This window comes from Ovis aries, chromosome 4 (assembly GCF_016772045.2).
Source record: "Ovis aries strain OAR_USU_Benz2616 breed Rambouillet chromosome 4, ARS-UI_Ramb_v3.0, whole genome shotgun sequence".
NCBI classification, from domain to species: Eukaryota; Metazoa; Chordata; class Mammalia; order Artiodactyla; family Bovidae; genus Ovis; species Ovis aries.
The window spans coordinates 62223771-62243397 of NC_056057.1; the positions used below are offsets into that span (position 1 = coordinate 62223771).

The 19627-nt window shown below is 42.8% G+C and overlaps 1 protein-coding gene across 5 annotated transcripts in view; it reads left to right on the forward strand.

Annotated features, from left to right (window-relative positions):
* Window positions 1-19627, forward strand: part of AOAH (acyloxyacyl hydrolase) — a 199116-nt gene that overhangs the window by 86226 nt on the left and 93263 nt on the right. For all 5 annotated transcript variants that reach the window (XR_009600488.1, XM_042248592.2, XM_060415018.1 and 2 more), the window contains 2 exons: window positions 1647-1695; window positions 5782-5876. Coding sequence is in view for 4 of the 5 variants with exons in the window: in XM_042248592.2 (XP_042104526.1) it covers window positions 1647-1695; window positions 5782-5876 (144 nt within the window). In the remaining variant the exon portion in view is untranslated. The remainder of the gene's footprint in view (window positions 1-1646; window positions 1696-5781; window positions 5877-19627) is intronic.

Consider the following 19627-nt stretch of genomic DNA (forward strand, 5'->3'; position numbering starts at 1 on the left):
GGCTGCCTAATTTGTCTGCTTGGATGAAGAGGAGAAAGTTTCTGTAAATAGTTTCTTCTCTCCAGGACACTGATGGTCTATTGTTTCTGGGATATGGAGAGCCAGACAGATTGTACCTCATATAGCCCACCCCAACCACCCTATCATTAGTCAAATTGCCATCTCCTGAGGAGGGGAAGACATCACCCCTAGTCTTAAGGTATGGAGGTGTCAGGACCCCTAAGGCAGCTCTTGTTCTGATAGAGTCAAGCTCAGCTGTCCTGTTGGATGACACGGAGGTTATTAGTATGTGAAGCTCCTATCTTGGTTCCATGACCCCATCCCTGCCTCTGACATGTGACCCCTCCTACATACGGAAGGCCAATAAGAGACTGTGCTATACCAGTGGAAATCCACCAGGAGCTCAGAGAGCCAAGACTCAGAGTTCATCATCAGTTAATTGGAAAAAGACACATGACCTTCACACCTATCCCTTTCCATAGAGGAAAACTGACTCCCGGAATCACAAAATCATCTTGAACTCAGAGAGAATTTTGCAACCACCATGTCCAACATTTCCCTAACTGTGTCCAGGAACTCCGCTGTCGAGTGGGAGGTTAAAAGAAACAGGAGGAGGGGTGCTATACCCAGGTTTAGAAAGTACTGGGTCAAGTAAGCCTAAACAGTTTTCTTTACTTCCGAATTTCTCGGCATCTTTAATGTTTTATTGCACACTGGGAGCCCCCAAGACCGAGAGAGTGAACACACTGTTTCCGATATATCTCTGACCATCAGGCTCTTCCTAGAATACTGTTAATACTATTACTATCTAGTGGAATGCCAGTGCTCTCCAGCCCAGAGTTTGACAAGCAAAACAAAGCAAAAAACATAACTACATATGTATATTAACTTTTCCTTAGGGTTATCCAGACTCTGCTTGAACCTTCCAAGGACCAGTTACTCTACTAAGCACAGACTTAGCATTCAGTGTTAGGAAGTGCCCTCAGCGATGGTAACCCTGTCCAACTCGCAAGCTCAACCTCACTTATGGGTTTCTCGGTCTCACTGTATCAGCATTTGGGATGATGTCTTATGGTCTGGGCTGCCTTGCAAAATGTAGGATGATCAGCGGCATCTCTGGCCTCTCCCTATAAATGCCTGTAGCTCCCCCTCCCCACGCTGTAACAACCAAAGATGTCTCCGGACATTGCCAAAGTCCCTTGGGGATGGTTGCAGGGCAGGGGCGGGTAGGGGGCTGCCTTAAAACCAGCCCTGTTGAGAATCACTGCTCTAGAAGCATCGCTCCTTAGGCACTGGAGAAGTCAGGATACTTAGAGCTCCAGTTCAGAGACCGCTGAGCCCACGCTGATCCTGTGTCCCAGCACTGACTGGACCCTCAGTGCTCCCTCCAGGGACACTTCCAGCACTCAGAGCCCTGCCCTGCATTCTTCTGAACAAGATGGTCCAGTTTTTGGATTCTTCTTATTCCTGCCCCCAGGTCCTTAAAGCCTAAAATGTTGCTACCTTGGATTAAGGGCTCAAGAGACTTAAAAGGATTTTATCTACTGATTTGCCTTTGTGCTTTAAAAGCCATCTGGGGAGGATTCTGTACTTGTGTCTCATAAATTTAAAAGCAAACTGCTAATCTCATCATTTCTCTCTTAAAGGGTGTTGATCCAAAAGATGGAATCCCATACGAGAAGAAATTCTGTGAAGGTATGAATGGTAAAAGTCAGTGTACTTATCCTAATAGAATATTCTTTTCTAGTCTGAGTCAAATTGAATCGAACAGACAAGCGAGGAAATGCCTGGTGCTACAGCATAATGTTGACCAGTTTACATTTGTTTTCATGACAAATTAGAAAAATATATGAAAAAGATTATAGAAATGAGGCAGAATCTAGACAAAGAAAAACTGAGTTTAACTGATTCCTTTATTGGGTGACTGGAAAGTTATTAGAGGGATAGTTAGGGAGTTTTGGATGGACATGTACACACTACTACTTTTAAAATGGGTAACCAACAAGGACCTAGTGTATCGCACATGGAACTCTGCTGAATATTACGTAACAACCTAATTGGGAAACGAATTTGAAAAACACTAGATACTTGTATATGCGTAACTGAATCACTTTGTTGTACAACTGAAGATAACACATTATTAATCAACTATACACAAATATAAAATTCAGTTTTTTCTTAAAGGCTGTAAAATAGATACCATGGTAACTGAAATCCAGCACTTCTCCAAATAAGAAAATAACTGGAGGTGATAATTTTCAATCTGCTCTGTGTCCTTCTCAATACACCATAAGGTCAGACATCTGGGCTTGTATTGACAGAGTCCCTTGTGTCAAATGGGTTAAAGGCTTGTATGTGGGTAACTTGAGGGAGGCCGCCAAACGATAACTGCTGAGAGTTCCCAAAAACACTTGAACAAAAGCTCTGTGTTCTATATGCCCGAATGCCACTGACACCTGGGCCACCAGTAGTCTTTGTACTCTTTGTTTGGTTGCTAAGTCATGTCCAGCTCTTTTGAGACACCATGGACTATAGCCTGCCAGGCTTCTCTGTCCATGGGATTTCCCAGGCAGTAACACTGGAGTGGTTTCATTTCCTCCTCCAGGGGCTCTCCGCAACCCAGGTGCTGAACCCCATTCCTCACGCCTCCTGCATTGGCAGGTGGTTTCTTTACCACTGCGCCGCTAGGGAAACCCACCAGTACTCTTAGGAGAAACTTACTAATACCAACCACATAGTACTGAAAACATGGTACTGCTAATGCCCAAACAGCCTCAAACAAGACCCTACGGTAGCATCACTATTTTTGTTTCAGTTCAGTTCAGTCGCTCAGTCGTGTCTGACTCTTTGCGACCCCCTGAATCACAGCACGCCTGGCCTCCCTGTTCATCACCATCTCCCAGAGTCGACTCAGACTCACGTCCATCGAGTCCGTGATGCCCTCCAGTCATCTCATCCTCGGTCATCGCCTTCTCCTCCTGCCCCCAATCCCTCCCAGCAACAGAGTCTTTTCCAATGAGTCAACTCTTCACATGAGGTAGCCAAAATACTGGAGTTTCAGCTTTAGCATCATTCCTTCCAAAGAAATCCCAGGGCTGATCTCCAGAATGGACTAGTTGGATCTCCTTGCAGTCCAAGGGACTCTCAAGAGTCTTCTCCAACACCACAGTTCAAAAGCATCAATTCTTCGGCGCTCAGCTTTCTTCACAGTCCAACTCTCACATCCATACATGACCACAGGAAAAACCATAGCCTTGACTAGACGGACCTTAGTCGGCAAAGTAATGTCTCTGCTTTTGAATATGTTATCTAGGTTGGTCATAACTTTTCTTCCAAGCAGTAAGCGTCTTTTAATTTCATGGCTGCAGTCACCATCTGCAGTGATTTTGGAGCCGAAAAAAAAATAAAGTCTGACACTGTTTCCACTGTTTCCCCATCTATTTCCCATGAAGTGATGGGACCAGATGCCATGATCTTCGTTTTCTGAATGTTGAGCTTTAAGCCAACTTTTTTGCCTTCCTCTTTCACTTTCATCAAGAGGCTTTTTAGCTCCTCTTCACTCTCTGCCATAAGAGTGGTGTCATCTGCATATCTGAGGTTATTGGTATTTCTCCCGGCAATCTTGATTCCAGCTTGTGTTTCTTCCAGCCCAGCATTTCTCACGATGTACTCTGCATAGAAATTAAATAAGCAGGGTGACAATATACAGCCTTGATGTACTCCTTTTCCTATTTGGAACCAGTTTGTTGTTCCACGTCCAGTTCTAACTGTTGCTTCCTGACCTGCATACAGATTTCTCAAGAGGCAGGTCAGGTGGTCTGTATTCCCATCTCTTTCAGAATTTTCCACAGTTTATTGTGATCCACACAGTCAAAGGCTTTGGCATAGTCAATAAAGCAGAAATAGATGTCTTTCTGGAATTCTCTTGCTTTTCCATGATCCAGCGAATGTTGGCAATTTGATCTGTGGTTCCTCTGCCTTTTCTAAAACCAACTTGAACATCAGGGAGTTCACGGTTCACGTATTGCTGAAGCCTGGCTTGCAGAATTTTGAGCATTACTTTACTAGCATGTGAGATGAGTGCAATTGTGCAATAGTTTGAGCATTCTTTGGCATTGCCTTTCTTTGGGATTGGAATGAAAACTGACCTTTTCCAGTCCTGTGGCCACTGCTGAGTTTTCCAGATTTGCTGGCATATTGAGTGCAGCACTTTCACAGCATCATCTTTCAGGATTTGAAACAGCTCAACTGGAATTCCATCACCTCCACTAGCTTTGTTTGTAGTGATGCTTTCTAAGGCCCACTTGACTTCACTTTCCAAGATGTCTGGCTCTAGATTAGTGATCACATCATCCTGATTATCTGGGTCGTGAAGATCTTTTTTGTACAGTTCTTCCGTGTATTCTTGCCACCTCTTCTTAATATCTTCTGCTTCTGTTAGGTCCATACCATTTCTGTCCTTTATCCAGCCCATCCTTGCATGAAATGTTCCCTTGGTATCTCTAATTTTCTTGAAGAGATCTCTAGTCTTTCCCATTCTGTTGTTTTCCTCTATTTCTTTGCATTGATCACTGAAGATGGCTTTCTTATCTCTTCTTGCTATTCTTTGGAACTCTGCAGTGCTTTTTCCTAACATTTAAAAATATTTCATTCACTCAACAGGATATTTCATAAATACTTATTCCTATTATGCATCAAGGACTATACATGGCTCTGAGTTTTCATGGGCAGACATGATATAGTCCTTGTCTTCAATCAACTTAAAGTCTAACTGTCTCTAAGCTGTCAGGGGAGTAGGACAGAGGTAGAAAATGTAAGGACCCAATATATGTCATACCATTTAGAAATGCTGTTGCATGAATAAAAGAATGAATTAACAAATAAATGAATAAATAAACATCTAAGTGAAACCATGGTGTGAGGCTCTGGGTTCACTATGGGAAGTCTCTTGGATTCCCGAAGTCCCATCCCCTCTTCAATGTCCTGGGCCTTCTCAGTCCCCAGTTGCATAGCCAAATGCTAGCTGTCCCAGAATCCTGAGATAGGGAGCCACTGGAGGAAGGCTGAACCATCCTTGGCTTGATTCAGGGGGTTTGTAGGTGGGGAAAGGAGGCTCTCCTCTCTGACTCTGGGAGGAATCACTTGATTCTTTCAGGACTTTAAGAATTTTGGAAGAGTTACACGCACCACCCATGGGTGAATTCCTCAGAATCAGATTAAGTGATTTGTAATCTCAGATTTACAAGGCTGCACAGTGACTTTATTTCTCCATTTCTCCATCGATCAGCCATAATTGTCCATTCGGCACTTTTGCCTTTACAGATTCAGGACTTTAAAAATCCATAACATGTTTGAAAAATCAAAATTGCTCCATGATATCACTAATTCCTAAAGTGAATTATAATAGAAATGGGTATGCTTTCCAAATAAGTAATTTTCAGGACCAAAATCTGGGCATATTTCTGAGTTCAGATAAACTTCTGATGTTTTTATTCACCCATCATTCACTTAAGAGGTTGCACAGCAGTTTGTTTTATGTGGAGCTAGGAAACACACCTGCATCTCTACAGCTTAGTTGGCAGTTTCAGCGGCCTAGAAATCTCATTCAGCTCCTAAATGCTATGCCCCTCATCCTCCAACACTCAAAAAGTGGCAATGTATCACTGATATGATGCTCCATGCATGGAATACACACCAGGGTATGTGTTCACCTAACTACCTAAACTGGAGGCTCCGAACTACTTGAGTGCATAAATAATGCAAATAAATTGTGCCCCCTAGGTTCACAGCCCAGGGGAGTCATTTTGCTGGGGGACTCAGCTGGGGCTCATTTCCACATCCCTCCTGACTGGATCACAGCTTCGCAGATGTCTTTGGTAAGTAATTTTGGCAGTAATCATCCCCAGTGTGCTGGCCTTTGTGTTTGTTTCCCCCTTGCTCTCTATAAATGTAATGCCAGTTCCAAACAGGTGCGAATTTCCCTTCTCAGCACAATCCGCTGCCATTTCAGTTCAGTCCAGTTCAAACAATGTGATAAGAACAACAGTCTCCCAACAAGACCATCTTGTCCATTAGAGAAGGAGGATGGTGCCCCTGACAGGCGGGAAGGAGTGTGGGCACAGTGGGGAAGGGCTTGTCACATGACCACCTTGGGATGTGGTTCCTTCTTCAACCTTCTAGAAAATGGGACTGCTGATCCAGAGAAATTAAACTACAGAAATGATCGATTCTTCCTTGATCCCTTTTTGCACACTGAAGAAATCAGACATGAACCTGAACACTCTCTAACTGGGCCTCTTCCAGTTTCCAAAACTGGGCAAACACAGCACTCCCTCATAAGGATGAGAAAACAGAGAAACATTTGAATATAGAAAAAATGTTCATGATCTCCAAAGAGGAGAGCTCTTTCAAAAACAGCTTGCAACAGGAAAGTGAATTTTGTAAGATACTAAATCAGATTCTCAGTAATAATTTGAGGGGACAGCACTCGTGAAAAAGAAAGAGTCTGAGATCAGGGAAGACTACTCTAGGTGAAACAATAATTGCCTGATGTAAAACTGCGATGGCCATACTGACAAGCAAGTTGGACAACACGAAACAAACTGGGTGAGAAAACCAGTCAGCCCACTGGGGGAATCCTGAAACTCATATAAGAGGCATATAGGACAGGTCCTGGAGATTGACTAGGAAACCCAGAAGAAGAGAATACATCAGACAGAGAAGTGGTGACCAAACTAAAAAAAAAAAGATAATTTTCTTTAGCTGAAGAAATCCTTTAATCCAAAACCCACTGAACTCCAGAAAGTGTAAAACAGACTCTCCTCATCGTGTCTGGCTTTTCTTTTTTATTCTAAGTATAAAGAATAATCTTGCAGTCATTCTGCTGTTACAAATAACTGGGGACATAATAGGAGACAAAAGTCCTTTTGGTATCAGACTTCTCTCTCAACAGTAAATTTCGGAAAATAGTGGAATAGCTTCTATAGCATTTTGAGGGTGGTGTGTCAAAAATGCTCCAACTGTTCCTGTATGAGAGTCACAAAAACATATTCACTGTCATCCAAAGATTCAGAGAACATGATAGATTTATACCTTCCTGAAAAAAATATTTTAGGAAGTATTCCAATTTCTCTGAGCATGATATTACAAAGGGAAGGCCAACAAAAGTATTACTAGGTTTAATCACATAAAATCTTCAAATGTGTGCAATGTCAAAAAAATTCATAAAATTGAATAAGTGAAAAACTAGAGCAATATTTATAGCATATGACAAGATTTAAATCCTCTAATAATAAAGAGTTCCTGCATATCAATATGGAAAAAAACAATTTAATTTTTTAATGATCAAGAACATGACCAATAAATATGAAAACAGTTTCATCTTCAGTGGTAATCAAAGAAAAACAAGTTAAAACAGCAATGAGATATCATCTGTTGTCTGATAAATAGGCAAGGTTAAAAAGTGATGAAGGCCTACTTTTAGCAAGAATGTGGTGAAAGGGACATGTTCATTCATCACTAATGTAGGCTCAAGTTGCTAGAACTTCTCTGAAAGCAACTTGACGATATGCATAAAGTGCAACACGACAGGCTATATCTTATCCATCCATGGAATTCTAAAGACAAGATTACTGGAATGGGTTGTCATGCCCCCCTCAATTTTGGACATACCAGAGTTCAAATCCTGGCTTAGTCACTTACCTTTAATTATTAATATTTTCTCTGAACTTTAATTTCTTCATGTATAATATATAAATAATGAGAGATATTTCATTAGAAATTCAGGATGATTTTATGACAGATGTTAAAAATGGGACTAGTTATTTCTACCTAACTTTCAACTGAGATCCCAAGATAATGTGGGTCAACTATTCCCACCTTCCACAGTCAAATATTAGAAGGCCTGCAGCAGCATCCACAGAAGAAGAGAGGGAAAACTATTTCTGCAACCTGTAGCTTGAGGCTGGCTAGTGTCAGCATGGCATCGGGGCTCAGCTGTCCCCGTGGGGGAAGGGTGCGATGCTTCCCCTCACTATGGGAGGCCACTAAGTGACTTGAACAGGTGCCTCCTAAAACTGGGGTCAAAAAAGCTGGAGTCTGACACTCTTGTGAGTAATGTAAGGGTGGTGACTGAAGCATCAGGACAGGAAGAGTATGTGTCCTGGGGCAAGGACATGGACTCCCCCCTCCCCCCGCCCCCAGAAGGGAGAACCAGCCTGGGCCATTAAAAATCTTGGAAATGATTTCCCTGGATTTGACATCCATGTGGGGACTAAACTCCAGATGACCAGGGGCTGGAGCATGAAACTTAAGTGACTAGTAAAAGTGAAGAAAATGTACCAACTCCATACCAGGATTTATTAATTCACTAGAAAGTAGAAATAAGAAACATATGAACATAAATAACATATTTTTAAAATAAATAACTTTATTTTCCAAAACAAAAGTTAAATTAGAATAATAGCACTCTTTTCTACTTTTGTGAATCTCCTTGATATCTGAATAAAAGACAGCTAAATTAAAAGACACTTGCTCCTTGGAAGAAAAGCTATGACAAACCTAGACAGCATATTAAAAAGCAGAGACATTACTTTGCCAACAAAGGTCCGTCTAGTCAAAGCTATGGTTTTTCCAGTAGTCATGTATGGATGTGAGATTTGGACCATAAAGAAAGCCCAGTGCCAAAGAATTGATGCTTTTGAGCTGTGGTGTTGGAAAAGACTCTTGAGAGTCCCTTGAACAGAACGATCAAACCAGTCAATCTTAAAGGAAATCAGTCCTGAATATTCATTGGAAGGACTGATGCTGAAGCTGAAACTCCAGTAATTTGGCCACCTGTTGGGAAGAACTGACTCACTGGAAAAGACCCTGATGCTGGTAAAGATTGAAGGCAAGAGAAGAAGGGGATGACAGAGGATGAGATGGTTGGATGGCATCGCTGACTCAATGGACATGAGTTTGGGCAAGCCCCAGGAGTTGGTGATGGACAGGGAAGCCCAGAATGCTACAGTTCATGGAATAGCAAAGAGTCGGATATGACTGAGCAACTGAACCGAACTGAAATTCTGCTGAATTTCTGAAATATCTGCTTCTGCCTACCATCTGTTTCTGTATCCATGTATGTAACCTCTTGAAATCTCATTGTACCCTTATGAGTGAATTAAAATGAAAAAGGTAAATCAAGTCTTGCTGCTGCTAAGTCACTTCAGTCGTGTCCGACTCTGTGCGACCCCATAGACGGCAGCCCACCAGGCTCCCCTGTCCCTGGGATTCTCCAGGCAAGAACACTGGAGTGGGTTGCCATTTCCTTCTCCAAAGCATGAAAGTGAAAAGTGAAAGTGAAGTCACTCAGTCGTGTTCGACTCTTTGCGACCCCATGGACTATAGCCCACCAGGCTCCTCAGTCCATGAAATTTTCCAGGCAAGAGTACTGGAGTGGGGTGCCATTGCCTTCTCCAAAATCAAGTCTTACTATTATGATAATAATAGTGATCTCATGAATACTTTCTGAGGGTTTCAATGATTCCCCACAGGTCCTCAGACTATACTTGAGAACCACTGCCATTTTCCCACTGCCTCCACTGTCCAACTTTGAGGATTTATAAAAGAAAGATGTGATTGTAGAGTACTGCAGTGTAGTTTTCAAAATTCTTCATGTGTAGAAATGCCAAGGAAGAAGCACTCTAAGACAGACCACTGTAGGGCAAAATGGGGAAGCCATCAGCATGGTGTAGGCTCATCTCTCAACCTGAATATTTCTGGAGGATGTTAGAGAGTGTGAAGTTCCCCAGGAGAGCATCTCTGCCCATCTGACTGTCCTCAGTCCTCACCCTGCCCATGGGTTCTCTTTTAGTGATGTCACCACAAAGGGAGAAAGCCTCCAACCTTTTGCTTATTACAAGTGGAACCCTTTTAAACTGGGTTTCTTGTCAGTGTCAGAATCAACATGTATCAGGGGTCAGTCAAGAAAATGAAAGCATTCCAACAAAGGAGATTTAATACAAGATACTGGCTACACTGATGGATTTAATACAGGGAACTGATTATACCAACTTTAGAACAAAAATGAGTTAGTGAAAGTCACTTAGTCAAGACCAGCTCTTTGTGACCCCATGGACTATATAGTCCATGGAATTCTCCAGGTCAGAATACTAGAGTGGGTAGCCTTTCCCTTCTCCAGGGGATCTTCCCAACCCAGGGATTAAACCCAGGTCTCTCGCATTCCAGGCAGATTCTTTACCAGCTGAGCCACAAGGGAAGCCCCATAGAACAAAAGGGGGGATGCTAAAATTATCAGACAGACCAAATTGCCAACATCCTCTGGATCATCGAAAAAGCAAGAGAGTTCCAGAAAAACATCTGTTTTATTGACTATCCCAAAGCCTTTGACTGTGTGGATCACAATAAACTATGGAAAATTCTGAAAGAGATGGGAATACCAGACCACCTGACCTGCCTCTTGAGAAACCTGTATGCAGGTCAGGAAGCAACAGTTAGAACTGGACATGGAACAACAGACTGGTTCCAAATAGGAAAAGGAGTATGTCAAGGCTGTATATTGTCACCCTGCTTATTTAACTTCTATTCAGAGTACATCATGAGAAATGCTGGGCTGGAAGAAACACAAGCTGGAATCAAGATTGCCGGGAGAAATATCAATAACCTCAGATATGCAGATGACACCACTCTTATGGCAGAAAGTGAAGAGGAACTAAAAAGCCTCTTGATGAAAGTGAAAGAAGAGAGTGAAAAAGTTGGCTTAAAGCTCAACATTCAGAAAACTAAGATCATGGCATCTGGTCCCATCACTTCATGGGAAATAGATGAGGTAACAGTGGAAACAGTGTCAGACTTTATTTTATTTATTTATTTATTTTTTGGCTCCAATATCACTGCAGATGGTGATTGCAGCCATGAAATTAAAAGATGCTTACTCCTTGGAAGGAAAGTTGTGACCAACCTAGATGGCATATTCAAAAGCAGAGACGTTACTTTGCCAGCAAAGGTCCATCTAGTCAAGGCTATGGGTTTTCCAGTAGTCAAGTATGCATGTGAGAGTTGGATTGTAAAGAAAGCTGAGCACCGAAGAATTGATGCTTTTGAACTGTGGTACTGGAGAAGACTCTTGAGAGTCCCTTGGACTGCAAGGAGATCCAACCAGTCCATCCTAAAGGAGATCAGTCCTGTTCTTTAGAAGGACTGATGCTGAAGCTGAAAGTCCAATACTTTGGCCACCTCATGCGAAGAGTTGACTCATTGGAAAAGATTCTGATGCTGGGAGGGATTGGGGGCAGGAGGAGAAGGGGACAACAGAGGATGAGATGTCTGGATGGCATCACCGAGTCGATGGACGTGAGTCTGAGTGAACTCCGGGAGTTGGTGATGCACAAGGAGGCCTGGCGTGCTGCGATTCATGGGGTCGCAAAGAGTCGGACACAACTGAGCGACTGAACTGAACTGAACTAAATCATTGCAAGAAGCAACTGCTGATTCCAGAGCTAAGGACAGCAGGAGGAAGAGTTATTACCAGAAGCCAGAGGGAGGGGTGCAGCTAGTGCTGGGACTACTGCACAGCCTGTACTTTCACTGCTGAAGCCACATGGACCAGCTGCCTCTGAACCACTGAGGAGTGCAGAGAGGAGACGGAAGCAGCAAAGGGTGCTGGAGGCTAGAGGCTGCTGAAGAATGCTGACCTCAGCTAAATGCTGGAAAATGGTTCCTCCTCTCCTTCTCCTGACCTTCTTGTCCATCTCCCACCTGCACCTCTCATTGGCAGGGAGATGCAGAGGAGTCTGGGAAGTGTAGTTTGCAGAGTCCATCCCCATAGCACAGAACAGAGAATAGTGGAATGGGCTTGGAGCCCAGAAGCCATTGGTGTTAACCCAGTACAGGTGACTCAAACCCTTTCAGAACAAGTCTGGAATCCCTTCCAGCCAACACTGGGCACCAGAAATCAGGGATGTCTGAAGAGGCTGAAGTACAACAGAAATCGTATCTGTTGGCTCAAGGCTGGATGATTGGCAGGAAACAGCTGTCAGAGGCGAGTAGTGATTATTCAACCTTGTGGGTCCCATGGAACTGGAGGCCTGGCTGCTAGTCGGCATAACCTCGACCCCGTGGAGCCTCATTTCTTCAGGTTCTTATTAACCTAGGACCTGCCTCACCCAGGGAGCCCACCCTTCCCCCCTCACCACTGGCTGCTATTCACCAAAGGCCAGATCATCCCCTCAACTTTCTTTAGGAATCCTTTCCAAAATGGCATGAAGAGGGTGAACAACTGAAAGCTGTCTTTAAAAATGAAGCTGTGCGACGTTTCTCCAACCTTCTGCACAGACAGAGTTTCTGAGTTTGGATTCTGTACCACTGACTGTGAAACTTGAAAGTACCTGCTGACCCCTAACTCCACCCTGTAATCCCTCATGATCTGGTGTCCCACCAGGAACCATAGTGGGATCACCTCTTCCAAAGTGAACATTTGGCTCTGTGGCCTTTCTCAGGGTCTGACAGTGGGGATGCCCATTAATCAGCCAAGACCCGTCAGGATCCCCCAGCGTGCTTGATGTCATTCCTTTGCTATACTAACTAGTAAGTCATATTCTGGGAAGAACAGTTAAATGCTGTAGAAAAACAAGCTTTCATTGTTCATAGTAGGCCATTCTGCCCTTTAGGAGACTAGTCAATTTATTTGCTTCTGTCTCCCTATAAGACAGAAAAAGTCTTCTGCAGATACATCACCCCATCCCAACTGTGCCCATCGAAAAGACTCACAGTCATGGATATCTTTCTTGCACTAGTCCCTGTCCCCTCCTGCTCATGCCATCCCCTAGCTAAAGCAGTGTGGCACCCAGGAGGCCTGTTTACAGCTAATTAGATTAGGAGAGTGTTCATCTGGAAAGATATTTATAGTTCAATAAAGAGAGTGTGAAGAATCACCCTCGTTGTTACACAGAAACAAAGGGTTCTGAGGCTCACTCTGCCAGGGACAGAAAATCCTGCCCTCTTCCTCTTTAAAAAAAAAAGAAAACACACACATACACATCTTAGCATCTTTCCAAGATGTCCTCAGCAGTCAGGTTCAAAATGAGCTTTCCATATCACACAGAAGACCTCAGCGTAGAAAGATTTCAGAAGCAAACAGAGAGCAAATCTGAGAACACTTTCATGCTGTCTTATTTTATTTTCTTTCAAAGGAAAAACAATCACTGCTTGAGTTGTTTTGTTGACAAAGTAGGGAAGGTAGAGAGATCATCAAGTCTAGTAATAGAAGCTGCCCTCCTGCCTCTTCCCCCATCTGCTTGAAAATTATTTCCAAAATATTAAATGCTGTGTTTCACTGAGCCAGAATTGCATGACGGGCTGGGGATTGGTGGGGAGAGAAGAAGAAGAAACGATTTCGAAATACAATTTCCCAAATGTTTATTTTGCTGGCGAAGACTGTTGCCTGTACTATTATAAAATCTTCGCACAACCCCTGGCAGGCTGTTGTCTGTAGGGTAAGTAAGTGCAGATTGAATTTCGTGCTGTGTCAAGGACAAAATGAATCCTTAATCTGGCTGCAGAAAATGCATATTCACCCGAGAGCAAAGCAGCTCCAGTCTTTCAAGCCCCTCTGCACTTCTTTCCTGTCTTGGAGATGATTTTGTAAATCAAGCTAGTCTACCCTTTATTAGCCCACAGACAAGAGAGCCGGTATCTGAGCTCTCACCCTGCCTCTCACTACCCAGCCCTGCCTTCGCTCTCTTGATTTATCAGTGAGCATAAAGCTTCCATTAAGCATAAAGGAGGATTTTCATGGTGCATAATAAAATATGGAAATTCTACCTCCACTAACTTCATGTCGACTCCAGAAATATTAAGAGTTAGAGTACTTTTAAAATTATTTTTTCAGATGAGGAAAGCTGTTGTCTAATAAAACTGGATAAAATTACATTTTCTGCTCCTCAGACATCTTAAAAGCTGATGGATTAAAGATGCTAAACAATGAGGAATGAAGCCCCAATCCTAGTTATTTCTCATTTATTCTGTTAGGAAAAGAGAGTTCTGTGTACCCTGGCGAATCCTTTTCTCCAACAGCAATCAGGCCACTTGAGAAAGAATGTTCTTCTGTTCCCTTTCCCCGTTTATGGGCACAGGGCAGACGGGCTGTTGCTTTCAGTCCTGATCAATTCAGTGCCCCTTTCTTCCTGCTCAAGGTGAGCATCTGTGTCTCTTACCTGACAGCAAAGTCAGGTTTTCTTGCAGCCTCATGCCTCTGAAATCATTGATGATCTTAGCCCTCTATGCCTTCTGTAAGGATTAAAAAGACACAAACACTGGTTGTTTTGAAAAACTACAAGAGGAAATTATTTTAAGCTCCATACTTCTGAAAGGCATTTATAATTACTCAGCCCACATGCCTGCTCCCCCGGCATGTTCGATAGAGATCTCCACATAGAGAGGCAGCATGAGTCAGGAAACACCTGTGCAATCCAGTGTGTTGCTAAGACCAGAGAACAATCCTTGCCCTCCAGCTAATTGTATCTTCCATTTTGCTTCACTCTCCCTCAAGTTTCTTGGCCATAAAATAGGGTTCATGGTAGTGATGCTTCATAGAGGAAACATTTAGAATCTCAAATCCATTGGCATGGGGGAAGAGGACGATTCTAGCATTTAAAAATAATTCTGAATGGTTGGAATTGATCGCTATATACCATTCATTCACTGGTTCCTTCAAATAGTTCCCTCCATGCCTCTCCTGGGGATTACCCAGCCTAGTCCTTGCTAAGGGCTGGGAGTCAAGTCTGGCTTCTGTGTGATTTTCTGGGGATTTCCTACTTAAGGCAATGACTGGAGGATTGGTCAGAGGTAGGAGCTAAACCATCAATCCTAGATAATTATGGGGGGCATTATGAAATACCAGGTCCATAGAAAGTGTCATACTGAGTGAAGTAAGTCAGATAGAGAAGGAGAAATATCATATGACATCCCTTATATATGGAATCTAAAAAGAAACGATACAAATGAACTTACTTACAAAACAGAAAGAGACTCACAGACTTAGAAAATGAACTCATGGTTGCTGGTGCAGTGGAGGAATAATTAGGGACTTTGGGAAGGTCGTGTACACACTGCTATAGTTAAAATGAATAACCAATAAAGACCTATTGTTTAGCACATGGAACTCTGCTCAATGTTATGTGTCAGCCTGGATGGGAGAGGGACTTGGGGGAGAATGGAGACATATTTATGTATGGCTGAGTCCCTTCACTGTTCATCTGAAACTATCACAACATTGTTAATTGGCTATGCTGCTGCTGCTGCTGCTGCTGCTGCTGCTTCTAAGTCGCTTCAGTCGTGTCCAACTCTGTGCGACCCCATAGACAGCAGCCCACCAGCCTCCCCCAATCCCTGGGATTCTCCAGGCAAGAATATTGGAGTGGGTTGCCATTTCCTTCTCCAATGCATGAAAGTGAAAAGTGAAAGTCAAGTTGCTCAGTCGTGTCTAACTCTTAGCAACCCCCATGGACTGCAGCCTACCAGGCTCCTCTGTCCATGGGATTTTCCAGGCAAGACTACTGGAGTGGGTTGCCATTGCCTTCTCTGGTTAATTGGCTATACCCCAATACAAAATGTTTTCAGTGTTAAAAAGAAAAAGAAAAAAATTAAATACAAGGTTCAAAGATTCTAGAAGCAGAACGTGAAGATGGTATCACCAAGAATTTAAAGCCTAGTTGATAAAGAATCCAAAGGAAAGCAGATCAAGAAGAACCAAAGAGTAAATATACACAATGGACTATTACTCAGCCATTAAAAAAATAATGCCTTTGCGCCAACATGGATGGACCAAAGATTATTATACTAAGTGAAGTAAGTCAAAGACAAATGTTATATGCTATCAGTTATATGTGGAGTCTAAAAAATGTTATATTTACAAAATACAAATAGACTCACAGACATAGAAGATGGACTTATGTTTACCAAAGGGGATAAATTTAGTAGGAGTTTGGAAGTAACATATAAACACTACTATATACAAAATACATAAACAACAAGGACCTAGTGCATAGCACAGGGCACGTGCTAAGTCACTTCAGTCGTGTCTGACTCTTTGCCCTTTGGACATGTAGCCTGCCAGACTCCTCTGTCCATGGGATCCTTCAGGCAAAAATACTGGAGTGGGTTGCCAGGCCCTTCTCCAGGGGATCTTCCTAACTGAGAGACTGAACCCAGGTCTCTTAAGTCTCCTGCATTGGTAGATGAGTCCTTTACCACTGGCCCCACTGGGAAGCCCATAGCACAGAGAGCTATATTGAATATCTTGTAAAAGCCTATTATGAAAAAGCATCTGAAAAATAATATGTATATGCGTGTAATATGTATATACAACTAAATCACTTTGCTATACACCAGAAACTAGCACAGTGCAAGCTGACTATAATTCAATTAAAAAAAGAAGAACCACGGAGGTCATGATTTCACATTGATAACATATTAGCCAGAAAAAAAAGGAAGGGTAGGTCATCCCTTCTTAAAAGATTACTTATTAATCAAGCAGGGTATAGGCTCAGCTACTGTGAAAGAATCTCCAAATTAGTGATTTACAATGGAAACATACTTTCCTCTCATATAATATGGAGTGATGAGAGCTGGAGGAGGGTACCTCACAAAGGAAGGTCAGAGCAGTCAAGAACGTCAGGATTTAGCTAATGCTTGACCAATAGCAACAACTGGTTAAAGGAGGAAGGAGAAGGAAGAGCTTGTGACAAGCCCTGAGGTCCAAGGGGCTGCAGGTGGTTGACTGGTGGGAGAGAGGACCAGGAGAAGAGGCTGGGGCAGTGGGTGGTGCCACGTGAGGATGGCGTCGAATAACTGTAGCAACCTGTAGAGCAGCCTTTCCGAAATCTGGCTAGTGACTGCAGCCATTTAGGGCACTTTTGAAAAATAAGGATTCTAGGGCCCCAGCACAAACCTACCTGAACAAAATCCATGTTTTAAGGAAGCTCCCCATGAGATTCTGGGATACACTGCTGAAGATGGTGGGGGAGTGTGAGGAGGCAGGGACCCTGGCCAGAGGCCGCAGCACTGACTTAAGTTGGAAAGATAGAAAGAGAGAGGTTGTGTGACAGCTTCTTGGGCAAAGGTAAAACAGGGGAGAGGATGAAAATGAGAGCACTTTTGTGATTGCGCTAGTGGGATGGAGAGCGCAGCTCAGGCCTGCTCGTTAGGTGCCCCAGTAACGGCTTTCCCTCTCCTCACCTCTGCAATTTGACTGTGGGCTTTGGGCTTCTTCTAGAATCTAAGGCTGGATGTTGCCTCTCAAAAGAGGAAAACTACCCCACCCCAGACAAATGGCAGCCTGACTGCTTCAGAAATGACCAAACCTTTAGAAAATCCAGTGATGGTATCTGAAGACTGGACTTTTATGATATTCATTCATTGTTATCTGTTCCTGGCCCTTAGAGGAGTTATTTTTTCTGTTTGTGAAAGAATTTTTTTCACTGGCCCCACAAAAGATTGATTTGCAATTATCTTTGTGTAAGAACATGACATTTTGACCCCTTGTTTTCTCACTGTTATGAATTTGGATATAGTTGTCCAGTGCCTCTGGAAATGATGATGAAAGTGAAAGTGTAAGTTAGTCACTCAGTCATGTTCAACTCTTTGCAGCTCCATGGACTATAGCCCACCAGGCTCCTCTGTCCATGGAATTCTCCAGGCAAGAATACCGGAGTGGGTTGCCATTTCCTTCTCCAGGGGATCTTCTCAACCAGGGATCAAATCCGAATCTCCCGGATTACAAGCAGACTCTTTACCAACTGAGCCACCAGGGAAGTTACAAAATGGTGATGGAAAGAATTTAATTCTGTATGAAAAGTCCAGCTACACAATGCATTTTCACTGGATATGGGGCACTTAGATAAACACATCCCTCCATTCATTCATTGAATAAATCAGTCATGGGATTAGAGCTTAAACAGTAATTAATAGAAAAGGGAAAAGGAAAAGACTACAAGGAGCTGATGAGATAAAAATTAAAAAATAAAAGAGCTATTGTCAGGCAAAATGATGAAAAATTGTTGCCTGCCATACTGTCCTCTTTATATTTACTGGTCATATTTGCTAGAATTCTATGTTTGACTATATCTTCACTGCCCCCATAAGTTTCTGGACTGGCATAGGTTAAAGATGAAATGCTATACCTCCTCCCTGAAAATCACTTATTTAGCTCAAGTTAAAGTTTAAATGTTCATTGAATAGATGTCATCCCAGGAGCGGAGAAATTATTGTTACTGATCTCCTTGTATATAGTATGTTATAGGCTGCTGAATTTAGAGGTAATTTGTTACATAGCAGTAAGAAACTGGCAAACTTGGTGTTTGGGGTTGGTTGGGGAGGGTGGTTTACTGGTCTTCTGTGTATATAATATGATGAATTTAGCTTTGTGATTTTCCATATGACATTGTTGTTTAGTTGCTAAGTTGGGTCCAACTCTTTGCGACCCCATGGACTGTAGCCCACCAAGTTCCTTTGTCCATAGGATTTTCCAGGTAAGAATACTGGAGTTGGTTTAGCCATTTCCTTCTCCAGGGGATCTTCTCAACCCAGGGATCAAACCTGCACCTCCTGCTTGGCAGGCAGATTCTTTACCACCGAGCCACCTGAAGCATATGGCATAGCTAATGTTTAAATTCTTTTTCCCCTACCCCTCTTTGACTGGCTTCCTCTTACTAATCTTACAGGGCTTACATTGGATAACACTTCTTTTAAGATTCCTTCTCTAAATATCCACATGTGGAATAGGTATCCTTTCTATTACCCTGACCTTCTTTCTTATCAATACTACTAACAGCTAACTTTTATTGAGCATTTACAATTCTAAACTTTAGGTGTAGATTATCTTTTCTAATCCTCTCAACCTTCCAGTGATATAGGTGCTGTTTTTTGTCCATTCTATAGACAAGGGACTGAGATACAGAAGAGTTAAGCAAAGTCTTCCAGGTTACCCAGCTGGGAAGTATTTATTTTCTGAGCCCCTCTAGGCAGAATGCCAGGCTGGCACTTACTGTGTTTCTCAATCTCTCTCTCTCTTTTTTATCTCTCTCTCTCTCTACTATTTAATGAATGATAGGACCGCAGGGACTTTGACAATAGACTTATCCCACTGCACATGAAATTGTAAAGTTCGCAAATCTAACTCAAAGCTACACTACATTCTTGAAGTTGTCTATATAAAAGCATTCGCTGAACGAACAGTGCTGCTTGCTCTAGTTAACGCCTGGAACGACAGAGGCAGAAACCCAATGAAATGGCCCTTCCCTGTTCCCCCAGAACTTCATCTGTCAGGTGCCTCTGGAAGATAAACCTCCAGAGCAGCAGAATGCCCTGTTCTTTCCCTGTGGCTGCCTTTTCTTAGCCTGTGTCAGGCCAGAACAGGCCCTGGGAATGTGAATGGAGTGTTTACAGAGGTGTCTATGTAGGGTACACATATAATTTCAGTATTTATCTGCAAAATACTCATTCTGCATTCTTCATAAGGTATGCATGCCTTTCATAAAAGAGACAGAGGAGGCAACTCTGGAGTTATGTATAGATTTCTCAACTTTTTACCTGAAACAGTGTCTGAGAGACATTCCTCAGCAGGAAGCTT